The sequence below is a fragment of the Genypterus blacodes genome, unplaced genomic scaffold (assembly GCF_046128005.1).
Source record: "Genypterus blacodes isolate CSIRO-AG114 ecotype Tasmania unplaced genomic scaffold, CSIRO-AGI_Gbla_v1 ptg000002l_1, whole genome shotgun sequence".
In the NCBI taxonomy this organism is placed as follows: domain Eukaryota; kingdom Metazoa; phylum Chordata; class Actinopteri; order Ophidiiformes; family Ophidiidae; genus Genypterus; species Genypterus blacodes.
The window spans coordinates 963,849-979,577 of NW_027466816.1; the positions used below are offsets into that span (position 1 = coordinate 963,849).

The 15,729-nt window shown below is 43.5% G+C and overlaps 2 protein-coding genes across 6 annotated transcripts; one reads left to right on the forward strand and one right to left on the reverse strand.

Annotated features, from left to right (window-relative positions):
• Positions 1–96: 96 nt before the first annotated feature.
• cd99l2 (CD99 molecule-like 2) lies at positions 97–5,900 on the forward strand. Of its 3 annotated transcripts, none has more exons than XM_076145913.1 (11): positions 97–112; positions 666–881; positions 2,918–2,977; positions 3,126–3,173; positions 3,906–4,031; positions 4,585–4,650; positions 4,902–4,970; positions 5,201–5,254; positions 5,334–5,453; positions 5,573–5,638; positions 5,751–5,900. In XM_076145913.1, the coding sequence occupies exons 2-11, from the start codon at positions 812–814 to the stop codon at positions 5,810–5,812; spliced, it is 741 nt and encodes a 246-aa protein (XP_076002028.1). In that variant the 5' UTR covers positions 97–112; positions 666–811; the 3' UTR covers positions 5,813–5,900. The 3 variants fall into 3 exon arrangements, with proteins under 3 accessions (XP_076002028.1, XP_076001960.1, XP_076002104.1); XM_076145845.1 differs by lacking the exon at positions 97–112 and adding an exon at positions 216–328; XM_076145989.1 differs by lacking the exons at positions 97–112; positions 666–881 and adding an exon at positions 2,741–2,817.
• A 3,422-nt stretch (positions 5,901–9,322) lies between these two features.
• mtmr1a (myotubularin related protein 1a) lies at positions 9,323–15,708 on the reverse strand. 3 transcript variants are annotated; one of them, XM_076145478.1, is made up of 18 exons: positions 15,369–15,708; positions 15,047–15,131; positions 14,127–14,186; positions 13,842–13,917; positions 13,613–13,707; positions 13,231–13,338; positions 13,005–13,103; positions 12,628–12,711; positions 12,343–12,492; positions 12,029–12,217; positions 11,657–11,842; positions 11,381–11,539; positions 11,188–11,235; positions 10,992–11,084; positions 10,796–10,909; positions 10,573–10,616; positions 10,363–10,495; positions 9,323–10,224 (listed from the first exon to the last, which is right to left on the reverse strand). In XM_076145478.1, exons 1-18 carry the CDS (start codon positions 15,473–15,475, stop codon positions 10,054–10,056), a joined length of 2,001 nt encoding a protein of 666 aa, XP_076001593.1. In that variant the 5' UTR covers positions 15,476–15,708; the 3' UTR covers positions 9,323–10,053. The 3 variants fall into 3 exon arrangements, with proteins under 3 accessions (XP_076001593.1, XP_076001666.1, XP_076001746.1); XM_076145551.1 differs by lacking the exon at positions 14,127–14,186 and adding an exon at positions 14,912–14,935; XM_076145631.1 differs by lacking the exon at positions 14,127–14,186.
• Positions 15,709–15,729: the final 21 nt, after the last annotated feature.

Here is a 15,729-nt window from a genome sequence, read left to right on the forward strand (position 1 = left end):
GGGGCATTATTAAACAAATCCGCTTTAAAATACTCCAAGAGTCAGACCTTGTACTCCGCAGAGTCCATAGTCTTATTTGTAAATCCAACCACTTCCTGTGTGACATCATCCTGTAAGTACGTAAATGCAAGTACTAGTATGTTTTATGTGTGTGCGCACTATAGCTACACTTTGTTTAATGAAATCTGGTGACAGGAGGTGAACACAAACAAACAATAATGAGATATATGATTTACCTTACTTAAGTAAAGTACTTACGGTTTTTTTTTGTTTATTGAAGCAGGCCAAATTGATGATTGTTTATTATTTTTCCAGAGTAAAATAAAATGTAAGTAAATAGTTAAATGTTAAAGCTGTTCACAGCAGCATTGACGGCATTCAAGAGAGATTTCACGAATAATTCACAAGATTTCCAGGAAAAAGTGTAAATGTTAACAAAGTAGTATAATTTTGAAAGTTGAAATGTTTGGAGGATAAATTGATAATACTTTTATTTTTTAAACATTAATTTTTCATTTTTTTACTACTTTTTATGAAAATTGTTAACAAAGTCGTTGAAGTTCGGGAGGAAAAAAAGTCTGAATGTTACAAGAATAAAGTTGTATTATTTCGCAATGTCCCTTAATTACGGAATACGCCGCTGAAATGTGCTTTTATTTTGAAAGACACCAGCAGAAGTGCACTGTGTGGGTGTGTCCCAAAGTGTCTGGGTTAACGCCCTCACTGCGGCTTCTCTGCCCCACACACTGAGCCACCTTGCCGGCTTTACTGCACCTCTTCTCTTGCTGCCTCACCATCCGATCCTCCGGTAATGGCTCCCTGGCTTCCCCTTGCACAGTGGTGGGTTTTCCTGCTGCTACTGGCCGCGCTGCCGCTGACAGGTAAGACCCGCAGAGACCCGCAGAGCTCCGCGGAGCTCCGGCTTTGTCCCACATGTTCAGCCTTTGTGCCATACAGTCATTCAAGGCCTGATAACGGTCCGCCGGCCTGCACTCACACCGGCATCACACACACCCATTATACATCCACAATGCTTTTAACACACCCAAAATGCATCCACAGTGCTGTGAATACATTATCTCCCACTATCTACCCACACACACACACACTTGCATTCAGAGGTTTATTTATTCTGTTAATTTAGATCCACACTGATTATTTGGCATACATGTTCCAATGTATGGATTTTCTGTTAAAACCTATTTTTTCCTGAACTCTCAAAGGAAAATGAAGTCATTATGGATCCAGTTGTTAAGAGCCCAGTCACTGTGGATCTGGTATTTATGGATCCACTCATTAAGGATCCAGTTATTAAGGATCTGATGTTAACGATCGGATCATTGAGGATCCAGTCGTTAAGGATCCAGTCGTTGAAGATCCAGTCGTTAAGAATCCAGTCAGTTAAGACCCAGTCATTAAGGATCTTGTCGATAAGGATTCAGTCATTAAGGATCCACTTATTAAGGATGCCGTGTGAAGGATTGGATCCAGTCGCTAAGGATCCAGTCGTTGATGATCCAGTGGTTAAGAATCCAGTCAGTTTAGGCCCAGTCATTAAGGATCTCGTCGATAAGGATCCAGTCGTTAAGGATCCAGTTGTTAAGGATCCAGTTGTGAAGGATTTAGTCGATAAGGATTCAGTTGTTAAGGATCCAGTTGTTAAGGATCCAGTTGTGAAGGATTTAGTCGATAAGGATCCAGTTGATAAGATTCCAGTTGTTAAGGATCCAGTCATTATGGATCCAGTCGTAAATGATCAAGTCATTAAGCATCCGGTCATTATGGATCCGGTCATTAAGGATGCAGTTATGAAGGATCCAGTTGTGAAGGATTTAGTCGATAAGGATCCAGTTGATAAGATTCCAGTTGTTAAGGATCCAGTCACTAAGGATCCAGTTGTTGAGGATCTGGTCATTATGGATCCGGTCAATAAGGATCCAGTCATTGAGGATCTGGTCATTATGGATCCGGTCAATAAGGATCCTGTTGTTGAGGATCCGGTCATTATGTATCTGATCATTAAGGTTCCAGTCATTAAGGATCCAGTCGATAATGATCAAGTCATTAGGATCCTGTCGTTAAGGATCCAGTCATCATGGATCCGGCCATTAAGGATCCAGTTGTTGAGGATCCGGTCATTATGGATCCGGTCAATAAGGATCCAGTCATTATGGATCCAGTCGTTATGGATCCAGTCATTATGGATCCGGTCATTGAGGATGCAGTTATGAAGGATCAAGTCACTAAGGATCCAGTTGTTGAGGATCTGGTCATTATGGATCCGGTCAATAAGGATCCAGTCATTGCGGATCCAGTCATTGCGGATCCTGTTGTTGAGGATCCGGTCATTATGTATCTGATCATTAAGGTTCCAGTCATTAAGGATCCAGTCGATAATGATCAAGTCAATATGGATCCGGTCAATAAGGATCCAGTTGCTGAGAATCCAGACATTATTTCGGTCTTTTATTCGTTTTTTTTATCGCTTTTAATGTGTTATATCGTTTTATCTTATATTAATGCTTTATAAATCAGCCTTTAATCAAATCACTCATAATCAGGTTAATATTAATCTGTTAATCCGTTTTAATAATTACATTTGGGTCAGTTCATTTTAAAGCTGTTAAACAAACTCTCTCTCTCTCTCTCTCTCTCTGTCTCGCTGTTGCGCGCGCGCACACACACGTGTCTCCCCTTTGTGGGTTTTTTGTAAATGATCTCTGTGGAAAACAAACTGCACGCTGGGCACAATTTGGCAGAGGGGCATGTGTGTGTTTATTTTACGTTTTCATCTGCAGTCGACTGAAGCATTGACCAGTATGATTTGTTTCAAAAATGCCTGTTATGTTGTGATTTCAACTGTGATGATTATAGATTGGTATCAGTTCTTACACATTGTCAATCTGTCTCTCTGTAGTTTTATCTGATGATGGATTAGACCTTGCTGACGCTCTGGGTGGTGATGATGTTAAGACACGTAAGTACAAACACACAACATATAATATTTAACATCTTTTAAAGGACCATGACTCAGTGTTTGTCACTGTTTCCCCCACAAAGAGGATTGTGGGCCTTTTCAGGTGAGGTCACACTATATGGTGATATCTGTCTGTGTGTCTCAACAGCAACGCCTCCACCAAAACCGGCACTACCAGCAGGGGGAGCCGGAGCAGGTAACAAACTGACTACTTTAGATCTATAATTATTATTTTACAGGAGACAGACATGGCACCATGTCTTTGGTTCTAATGGGTCTAACCCAAAACATCAACCGAGTGGCGCTGTAGCAGTCCCAACAAGGGTGTGAGTAGTCCAGATGTCTGGAGTCAAAACTAAAGATAGAGGCAACATGACTCCTACATAGAGGAAGTGAAGAAATCCTCCCTTAACCCAAAATGTATATATTTCTAGTGTTATGTTATCTGAATTAGAAGAAGAAATTATGAAGTATACAACCCTATTTGCACAAAAACAAAAATACTTATGACATTTTGGTGTCATGTGGCACCAGCTGACCAACACCCTTGTTTACCTGGTGGGGAAAAACTGCACATAGGAAGGTGGAAAGTTACTGTCCTTACCCAGAGAAACAACTAAACGTTTACCAAAAAAAGTCACATTTACAGAAACACTGACATGAAAATTTTTGTATCCAAACATCTGAGGCGAAATTAGGAAACAAATACATGTTTTTTATAGTTTCAGTGTCGTTTCTTCTGCTAAATCAAGACGATATGAGATGCTCCCTGCCACAATGAGCTCAGTAGAACAAGAAATATGCAGACAGTGTCAAAGTGATGTTTTTCTCTTGGTGCTGACCCATGTCAGCATGTGGTGATGTAAGCAGTTACCAGGATGTTTATGACTCACTCTGCGCTCACATATGGGGACGTCACTTTCTGCAGATCTGGAGCTTAGTGATTTCTTCGACAACGATGGCCCCGCCACTGTCACCACCAAAGCCCCACCCAAGGTCATTCCCAAGGAGCCAAAAGCCACCAAGGCCCCGACCAAACCTAAAACCAAACCAGGTGAGACCAGAACCCAAACAGAGCCACAAACAGTTCAGAGGTTGGACAAACAGGATGTAACTCAGGAATTCTCCCGTCCACGTAACATTTACTTTTTTATACAAAATATTTTTTTCTTAAAACAATGTGACTTTATTCTTGTAACATTTGTACTATTGCCCACCTTTGCACCGGATCCTTTTGCCTCCAGGGGGGTGCAGGCCCAGACAGCGGGCCTGGTGTCCAGGGCGAGGTGGCTCTGTCAGGGTTTTAGGTTGAACCACACTTAGTCTAGGACTTATTTTCCCTGGTTGACCCCACCAAGTGGTCTCCTTACTAAGCCCCTCCCCCACGGTAAGATGGTGATTCAGTGAAGCATGGACACAAGTTTGTATATTTAGTTTAATTATTGATTTAAATGATTGTTTATTTTATGCTTTTGTAGTTTGCAATGCCCCCTGACCTTTGTCCTAGCTTGAAATATTATCATTATTATTATTATTATTATTATTATTATTGTTATTATTATTAGTATTATTTGTGCTGTTTTTATGATGACCTGTGACCCTTCCAGCTGCTGATGAGTTTGACCTGGCTGATGCTTTGGATCCCAACAATGACAGGAAGAAGGGACAGGGAGGTGGGTGGGAGAGTTCAAGCTGTCTAACAATCCAGATTTATAATGATCAGTTATTATCTGATCAGTCTTTGATCTTCTGCTCTGTTAATCATTTTAATATTTCAGCTTGGTCTTTGTGTGATTTCTCTACTTAATGACAACGTTTGATCATTTCCAATTTTAACGCTAATTTTCTCTCCACTGTTGCATTTTCGTTATTCTACATTTAAGCGACTGAAATTCCCATGATCCTCTATGTCTTCTGTACTCAGGTGGATTTTCTGACAGCGATCTGGTCGATGTGGATAAAGATGACAACTACAAACCCGACAAAGGAAAAGGTAACATTAGCATGGCCTTTTCTCAAAATGTATTGGTCGATTAGACCTATAGCGTTTTAGAGCATGTATTTGATCGCTGGTGATGTATGGAGAAACTGATCTCCAGAATGTATGGAGATACTGATCTCCATACATAACCACGAATGGTACTATTTATGCAGATGTGCATAAATGCACATGTGCAGCCCTGGTAACCATAGCAACATAACTTTGTCTTATTGCACCCATAGGGGGGGGACAGAGTGGAACAGATGACCAGGTCAACCAGTACGACGACAACAATGGTAGGTCAACGTGTGTGTGTGGCATAGAAATGACTGAAGACGTGCACCCATCAATGCCTAACAGAGCGTGCGTTTCCAGACACCATGGCAGAGACAGGCACCATAGCAGGAATCGTAAGTGCGGTTGCCATGGCGCTTGTGGGTGCAGTCACCAGCTACATCTCCTACCAGAAGAAGAAGCTGTGTTTCAGTATACAGCGTAAGAATTCAACCATATTTTAATACATTATTGTGTTTAACGCAGCATTGACACATCAGGCATGCGTCTAGTCGCATACTGCAGTATGTAATGCTAACATGTGTTCTGTGCTCTGCCAGAGAGTCTGAATGCTGATATGGTGAAAGCTGAGAACCCAGAGGCTGTGGTGGCAACAGAACCACAAGGTGACTACACTCAACTTTACTTCACTTTACTCCACTCAAGTTTAGTCCGAATTATTGTTAGGCCACTAACAATAATTCTAATCACTTTGGTTCTAATCTGTTCTTTTTTTAGTCCAGCAAACTCTTCTGGAGCCACCAAATGCTGAGCCACCCAGTGAAGAGAATGCAGTCTAATGAACAAACAAACACACACACACAAATAAACACAAACACACACACACACACACACACAAAACAGCACAAACACACACACACAAACACACGCTGGGATTTGCTCCAGCTGCCGTGTACATAGTCGTGTCTGTTATTTATTGAGCTAACAACGTTAGTTTACTTTCCGCATGTGTCTATGATTTATCAACTGTGAACTAAATCTTTAAGTACATTTTGTAAAATGTCGTACGTTTGTGTCTCAGCAGCGTAGCGACTATTGATGTAGTGCAACTTTAGGAAATTAGAAAGTACGGAAACCACTCAGATTATCACTCAGTTTACGTGGAACGCTGCTTTGACACATCGGCACGTCGGACATATACAATATATTGACGAGCAGTGATGGCAATCAATCATCTTTCCTTCATTGAATTAAGGGTAAATCAATCCAGAACTCACACAATCGTAGACTTAGTTCAGTTAACTACGATTAAAATGTGATGACATCATCACTAGCTTCGTCCTCGTGTTCTGTGCCATTTTGACCTTTATTTTATTTTATTTAAGGTTGCCTTCTGTTTTGCGGTGAGGAAAATAATAATTAGTTTCTCTTTAATCCTGTAAATAATCCAAAAATAATCTGCACAAAAGTTTTCACGATGTAAGTAACGTTTCAACTCGCAGTAAACTCTCATCTCTGTGTCCGGATACATAATGTGATTAACAGCTGGTGGCAGAACATTTACACGTACAATACAATGTTTTTGCCTCCATGCAAGATGCAGTTTCTTTTGGTTCGGGGTTCTGCATCTTTGTTTTGCATTGAAGATTAAGCATCGCCAATGGTGGCTGAAATACCTCAAAGCGTATGGGATAGTACGAGTAAAATTAGAGATATTCAATTCACAATGACTTAGTTACAAGTCAAGACAAAAAATCAGAACGTTATGGCCTTTTTCCTTATTTGCTTACCGTGTCTGGATACATGAGCTCCCAGTGGTGGGAGGCGGAATAACTGGAAATGTAAACGTTACAATACAGCGAAAGCTTCTCTGTTGATTTTTGAAAACGACATCTCTGCACTTTGTTTAGGGCAATGAAGATGCTCATGAAAAGGCAGAAATGCGTGAAATGTGATTGTGTTGAAAACGTAGCTACAGATGCTTGCTAATATTGTTTTTGACTATTTTAGCGTGTTAGCATTGAGGTGGACGCTCATTTAACTTTTCCCATGGTGGCAAGAAAACATACATAATCCAAAATTTAAATTAATATCTACAATTCTACTTTTAATCCAATTTGGCTTGTATTTTCCTAAACTACAAATAAATCCTGGAAAACAACGGATTCCAATTTCTGTGCTTTAGAGTCATCTGGCGCACCAGAAGGGGGCGGCGGGTACAAGTACCACACTTTGAGAACCTGTGGTATGAATCTGGCATTTGGTGGTTTTGATGTTCTCTTCATTTTGTCCATCCAGCTGTTTCTGAAAACGGTCACCATGGGAGCAAAGTGATGCAGTTTGACAGCAGACAGGGTTGACGGTGACGCATTTTTGATGTTAAAACAAAACTCGTAGACAACGTTTGTAGCAACCGTTAAAGCCTCGTAGGGCCATGAGATTCGTTAGCTTTAGGATGGTGAATATTGTCGTTCTGACTGTTTTACAAATAATGTGTGTTTTTACTCTTAGCATACAATGCTTAACGTTAGCCTGTTCTCTTTAATGTGCGTGTGTGAGTTTTATGCCCCCACACGCTCTTTATACACTTTGTACCCAAATTAACGTAGCTAATTTTTCAACTTTTGTAGCTATTAATTCAATGCTTCCTGTGAGTTTGTACTTTACTGCCAATAGTTTGTTGTTTCCCAAAGAATTGTGCAGGTATGACTCGGTATTCCTTCATATGTACGTGTTCATTTGGGAGAGCAAGGCTGCGTCCAAAATAAATAATTAATTAGTTAAGATGACACATGCAGACGCTGCAAACAGAGTTTGCATTTCTCTAACGTCAACGTATTTGAGGTTTAATAAGGCCGCAATCTTTCGTCTCCTTCTTACACTGCAACCTTAGTTTACATGAAGAATTCTCTGTGCAGTGAACAATTTAAAGATTTTGGAGGCAGCCTTAGGATTTATCGCTCATAAAGAACTCAAAGTAAAATGTGATATTGAGGGAACATGTGCTGGTAGGCAGGTGGCGGGTGCATCAGTACACATATGACAGCTGGCAGCTGAAAGCCACGCTTGCTCTCCTCCACGTTGCTTTTGATGGGCTCGGCCGTGGGTAAACGCTCACACGGTGCTTCTCTTTATGCCTTAACGCCTGCACGCTCACACTGCACACCAGCACTAACATCAGCCACGCCCTTCAACATCCTTTGGGTGCATCAGGTTGTCCAGGGCGACGGCTCAGGAGGAGGATTTGAGCATCCAGAGGAGGGAGAGGCGCTGGCCTTCGTGTCTGCTGAGCACTGACAAACCCAAACCTCCCCGTGACCTGAATGTACCTGATAAGAAAAGCTTCTCACTCGGAGCAAAAACTCCAATTGACCAAAGATGAAGCATTGATTTCCTGTTTGCGTCAGGATGAAATTCTCTGCTTGTGATTGTAACTCATGAACGCGATATGTTTAGAAATTTGTGAAAATGAAAATGACACACAAGAGATTTTACTCAATTTAATGATTTTCAGGAAATTTGCATCCAATCAGACTCACAGATGCCAAAATGATACAAAACATGTAACAGAATTCGCCAGAAAATCATTAAAAGTTGTTAAATGATTTGAAATCATTCTCAGCACTGTGAGCTTGACTGTGCAATTGTTAGGTAGGGTTGGTATTTCCAGGTATGAGCCGTACGTTAGCAGCAGCTGCTCAAAGGTTCCTACATGTTTTAGTCCGTTAAAGCTGCCTGGTGCTGATTGATTGATTGATTCTGTCCATTGCTCACTGTGAATTTTAGAAAATTCAGTCTAAAAAAATGTGGCAACATTGCGTCAAAAATCAAAGTCGAGCCCATTGCTAATGCATGATGTGCTTTGTATACTTGAGTGACATTTTTTATGTATAACTTTTTATCTCAAGTATTCTGCTATCAAAGCAGTGGCGCCGGCGTAGCATGTCTCTCGTGATTCTCAAATCTCCCAGCATCCATGAATGCAGCACCAGAAATCAGTTTGTAAACGGGCACAAACACAAAACCTGCAGCGTTTATTGTTTGCTGCTTCTGAAACCAAGCAAAGCTTACAGGGCACACATTTTCTTTTTGAAGGTGGGCTGGGGGGAAAGTTCTCACAACACACTTGCACATTATGGTGACCTCATATCCATGTATATAAGCATACACTCTGCTGCATGTTTAACTTCCATGTTTCTGTGTTTATCTGACGGTGAATGTTGGACAGTGTAATCGTGAATCTAAGGTCTTTTCTTTCTTATTCCACTATAACTCAATGGCAATATGCTACACATATCTGTTAATAGTGAAAAACAATCAAATAAAAGGATTAAAAAGAGAAACTCGCCTTCTTAATTGTTCCTTTTTTATTTTTAAGGTGGAATGTTAGAAGTAGTAATGGCTCATTAAGGATTAAACACAGCACTAATATTCACAACATACAGGATAAAGTTCACCTTAAATGAGTTAAGATGAAGTGATGAGAACAGAGCAGAGACAGAATAAAAGAATACCTTCAGACACGGAAACCTCTTCAAGTTCAGTTTTATGCTGTTTATCCTGATGATGATGTTAATGTTCACGCCAGCTAATAAGCATCAGCTGCTGCTTGCTTTCAAAACACGACAACATGAGAGGACGACAGCGGAGCTCAAAAGTGTCTCTGGGCAAATATTAGTCACATATTGATCCGGACTGATCGACAAAACTTAAATCATAAACTGCCTCAACTTCTTGTCCACAGACAATGAAAGCTTAAAACACTCACAAAATACATGGGCAAGTATGTGAACATGATGCTTGTTTCCCTGGCTCATCTTCATCACACCGGAGGTCAATAAACCCATTTTGTACAAGGAAGAGTAAATGAGTTAAACGCGCTACGTTCATTTGAAGAAATTAAATAAAGCGTAGCAGCTGTTCATACGAACACCGGAGTCTGTGAGAAACACTGATTAAAGGTTCCAGAGATGTTTCTATGGTGACAAGAAGAAACACAAAGTAACGAGCAATAAAAACCCCAGTTGACGCAAACATCATGTGAAGAACATGCAGAACTGTGTGTGTGTGTGTGTGTGTGTCAGACCGCAGTGTGCAGTGGTGTTCCTGTGGTGTGTGTGGGAGAGGGGGAGTGATCTGGGGAGGAGGACAATGAATGGGAGGAGGCCGTCTCCCTCTTCAGCTCCTCCACCCTGCGCTGAAGCTCCGCCCTCAGCATCAGCAGCTCCTTCAGGGTCTGCTGGACTGGCATCTGTCATCATCAACAACCAATCAGAATGTCTTAACACCAAACAACCAATCATAACATCTGCAACACCTAACAACCAATCAGAACATCCATAACACCTAACAACAAGTGTGTGTCCCTGGCGGGGATGTGTCAGCCCACCTGCGGCCTCATGCGGGGGTTCCAGCGTGCGTAGTAACTTGTCCACAGCTCCAGATGTCTGGAGGAGACCAGCGGGTACAGAACGTGGTGCTCATAGTTCACATAGAAAGGGTTGGTGAAGTCCTCAGGCTGACTGTAGGAGAAGACCAAACAGTCAGGTGATGTCCCTGTGATGATGTCACACACACACAGATATGTGAATCTTCTTACCTGTTAATGTAGGACCACAGGGAGACTGTGGTGTTTTGTACTTCCTGGGAGGAGCAAGAGAAATGCGAGCGTTAAGAATTCACATTTACACAAAAACATGAAAGGGTTAAACAACAAAAGAAAACTTTAAGAGTTCTGCTGCTGATGAATCTGTTTCTGCCCCCTTTTGGACAAAATGTTTGACGCTCCAGACTCTGCATATGTGTGTAGTAAAAGTTTGCACCTTGGCCGTCCTCTCCTGTTCGGTGTTGTAGAGGAAAGTACCAAACAAACAGCTGTACAGGTGATCCAGCACCGTGATGAGGAAGAGCTCGTTAAACTCAAAGGCCGCAGGAAACTGTAAACACACGGGACAACAGACGTGATCGCTGAAGTCGGGCAGAGGTAATGTTGCTTTGGGGGGGAAGAAGAGGTCTGACCTGTCGAGTCATCTGCCAAACGCAGTCTATGAACTGGACGAAGAGAGGCGAGCGCTCAGAGTTGGCGTGGTTCTCGTCGCCGTGACCAACACGCTGGAGAACAAGGAGGACAGACACAGAACAATAGCACATCTCGTCAGCTGACTGATCAAACCCCCACCCCACCCCACCCCACCCCACCCATCCTCATCCTTACTGCAGCAAACCGGTGTCCAAAACTGATCCACTCCTTCTCCACCAGAACCTGCAGAGACAAACACACCCACGTTACGCTGCCGCCGCTGCAGACTGCAGGATGGCGTGTGTGTGTGTGTGTGTGTGTGTGTGTGTGTGTGTGTGTGTGTGTGTGTGTGTATGTGTGTGTGTATGTGTGTGTGTTGCATTCTGACCTGGAATCCTTGCAGCGTGCGGTAGTAACTGTCCAGCATCAGCATGGCCAGAGAGCTGAGCTGAGCCGTGCGGTCCCAGCCGTCGCTGCAGTGAACCACCACCGATGTCTTTCCAGACTCCAGCTTATCGGCCATCTTTGCTGCTCCGGCCAACAGCAGCTACACACCAACACAACACATGACACACACACACGTATTAGACAGAAAAACGTACGCACAAACACAACCACCTTCCTGTGTCACAATGACAGCAGTGTGTGTGTGCGTGCGACTCACCCTGATGTACTCCAGCCAGTGTGTCTGGTCGATGGCGGAGTGCCAGTGAGCTTCATCTATGGTGGGATAAACCACGTCCTTCATCTTCCTCAGAGACTCCCTCATCACATGGATGTTTGGGATCTCCAGGAAGTTCAGTTCCACGTTTGGGTAGAAACTTTCACTCTCGTACCCTCCATCCTTCGCCTGGGCAAGACAAAGAAGGACAGGAGGAACAGAGCAGAAAGACAGCGGAGGTGAGGAGGAGGATGAAGAAGCAACATGAGGATGAGCCCAATGGTTTCTGGTCATTATTGTTAGAAAGCAGCTGAAATATTTCATCAATCCTATTTGTTTTTAAACTCCTGACCGTATCAAGCGACACCGACATACCTTGTTGGTGTCCGCTACGCTGTTCTGCCGGGCGTCAAACACAGTGAGTTTGTGCGACTGAGCGTTGGCGTCCATGATGATTTGGAGGAAGCGCTCATCCTCTTTGCAGCGGCGGTCTGAGGGTCCAACTAACGGCTGGCTGCACCGTACGATGGAGGCCTGAGACTCCGGGTGGATCCACGACAAAACCTGCAATACCATTGTCATTATCTCACATCGAACACACACACACACACAAACACACACACAGACACACACACACACACACACACAGACAGACACAGACACACACACACACACACACACACACACACCGGAATGCGATGTTTGGCTCTGAAGGCGCAGACTCTTCTGAAGTCTTCATCTGTGACGTTGGTGGGGAGGATCAGGACGGACGGATACGTTTCACAAACTTCATAACTGCTGTTGATCTTACTGATGGTCCAACTCTCATTAGGCAAACCCTGAAAACAACAAACAAACATTGTTTCATTTATGGATTCATAAATGAGACATAATGAGGGTTCTCTCTGCATTAATGGTGGAACAAAGTTTAGAAAACTAATCATTAATCATTGATCAATAAGCTGTGGTGTTACCTGTCGCTTGTACTCAGCTACGGGGTCGTAAACCTTCCAGCCGTCGACAGGAAACTGCTCCTTGTACAGGAAGGCGAACAGCGGCTGCAGATCAAAGCAGTTTACGTTCATGTCACAAGTTTCGAAAGGCGACCGGATTGCATTAAGTTTTGATAGTTTTAGGCAGAAAGGGGCGTGGCCTCTCCCAGTAAATTGTCTTGAGCACAACAGACGAAGCAAACCTGGCAGATCTTTACATGGGACTGAAACATATATGATCACGATTAACTCAGGGGGATAGTTACTGTCCTTACTCAGATAAAGAACCTCTCAAGCTTGAAGCAGTACAATGTCACAGGCTTACATGTATGTTAATTACAAACTGCAAACACGCTCACCTGGTCTTGTGACAGCGGGAAGACGAACCTGCTCAGCACCTCCAGCACGTCCACCTGGCTCTGCTGTGTCTTATAGGCCAAACGCAGACTCCTCAGGTCCTGCAGGGACAGGAAATGAAGTATGTGTGAACGAGTGTGCGTGTGTGAGTGAGTGAGTGAGTGAGTGAGTGAGTGAGTGAGTGAGTGAGTGTGCCTGTGTGTGTGTGTGTGTTTGCGTCTGCAGGACCTTGCAGACCAGCTCCAGCCCTCTGGTGTCCTCTCCCTGGTTGGGGATGCTGATGCTCTCCAGTCTGCTGATGACTCCCAGGTTGACGTCGAGAGTGAACGCAGCGTCCTGGATGAAGATTTTATAAATATATACACAGATAATAACAATAACGACTTTAACAACACACTCAGACTTTAGTGTCATCAAATTTCAGTATTTATTACCAATAATTATAATCATTGTATCTCCTTGACTTTATTGCATCTTTATCGTTCTCTCCATGGTTTAAATCTCCATTTAAGGGATTTAGAAATCAGGTGAATAAATCTGATTGATTGATTTGTCATCATTTGATGAGCAGACAACAGTGTGTGGAAAAGCACACCGAGTGAAAACATACCCGATCCACTCCCCTGAAGTACAGCTTGTAGTCTGTGATGGTCAGAGTGCCGTTCACCAAACCATTGAACGGACAGATGTACATCACATCCTTCACTGGGGGGCGAGAGACAGAGAGGCGGAGGGGTGAAGTGTACTTCAAATAAGACTGATGAGACTGAGACAGACAGACAGACAGACAGACAGACAGACAGACAGACAGACAGACAGACAGACAGAGTGGTCCTCACCTGTGGTTTGGACGCTCTCTCCAGGGAGCAGAGGAACGTTGTTTTGCTGTGTTCCGTACCTGAGAGCTGGAAGGTTCTGAACACAACACACATAACACAGAACTTTTGTACAAATGTGTCAAATACAGGAGAATGATGGTTAATCTGGTGGAGGTTTGGTTCTGTTCATGTTAGGATGAGAGGAGGCAATGAAGCAGAGGAGGAGGAGAAGGAGGTGGAGAAGGAGGAGGAGCCATGCAGGTCGGAGGGAGCAATGAATGGGAGAGAAGACAAAGAGAGACTTGCCAAAGCGCTGGAAGGATGTTCAGAATCACTTCCTGCTTCACACGTTTCCTGTGAATCCTGCTTCAGGCGGAGCAAGAGAAGAAGAAGAGGAAGAGGCGTTATTTTGTCATACCGCTATTCTGACAAGTAGGCGAAGCAGCCAATATGGAGGAGCCGGGTCAGCTCCATACAGGAAGTAAAGAAATCCTACCAATACTCAAAGTTTACTCATTAGTATCGTGATGTAGACTTAAAGCCACGCCCACAATCACACAAACACGCACAACATCAGGTGACAAGAAGCTGAGCCAGCTGTAGCAAACGGTGGCGCTGCGCTGTCCAAGCTACCCTGACCTCGCCATGGACAAACATGACTTTTACAATACCGATCAATGATACCAATAATCAATCAAATTACGTCATGTCAGTCAGTTAAGAGTCTCAAATGTTTCTTCTCCTTAACAGCAAATATCAAACACGTTCGTTTTTATCGTTCTAGAAGTTATATTAACACAAAGATCAAAAATATTAATAACCAATTTAAACTGCATGGATCAATAAAGGAAATCCAATCAATAAACTTAGCTGAAAGAGAGGGAAGAGAAGAAGATCAAAGCATACAGAAGAAAGGGTAAAGGAAACAGGAAGTGAACCCGAAGATGCTCGGATTGTCAAATTGCATTTACGATGTTACTGATGGAAACAGCTGGATGCTGTGGGTCAGTGTGATGTCACACACCCGAAAGGCGAAGACGCAGAGCCTGTGTGTGTGCGCACACAGAAGCTGATACTACTTCAGTTCTTACCGTCAGATTGATTCTTTTTGAAACCTGGAGGTTAAAAAAAAACACACACACACACACACATACTGATATCTGCTGTTTTCCCACCCTAACAGTTACAGAGGATGACATAAAGAGGATGTGTGTGCATGAGTTTACCCTGCTGTCATTGGGACCTGAGATCTGGCTGGAGATGGTGGCCGCTATCAGCTGTTTGCACCACTCCACATGAGAGCCTGAGGGACTGAAGAGGAGGAAGAGGTCAGAGGTCGCTGCCAACTGTCTTACAACCAAAACTGTCCTCAACTTTTTTCAGCAAAATGTTCACTTGTTTTGTTGTATTTCCTTTCTACCTGTATACAATTCAGGGTCAAAACAGGCGTGACAACACCTTCAAACAAATAAGCAGGATATTTGGCTTTATACGTCACAGAATCTGAAACAAATTAACAAAATGTCGGTTTCCCGTTATCTCGCTGACCTGTCGGGGCTTTCAGCGGCCGCTGGCCCGCAGGTAGAGGGGATCCACGGCTTTCGGTTCGGCCCTGCTCCGTCCGCGGACCCGCGGGACCCCGCCTGGTTCTCCATCTGCCGGAAAGCTGCTCAGTGTGCGGGCGGCGGGGCGAGGGAGGCCCGGTCCTCCGGTGGATGACAGCCTGATGTCTGCCTCCAAAGCCGGGAGGTCGGTCAGAGAGGCCCGGGGTTGCTTTACCGTAAAAACGATTTTATAAAAAATCACGAAAACCTCAGATAAATACAACGAATTTAACGGACCTTCTGTTCCGTGTTTAATTTCCTCGTTTCTCTGCGCGGCATCTTCTTCCTCTGCGAAGCTCCGCCCA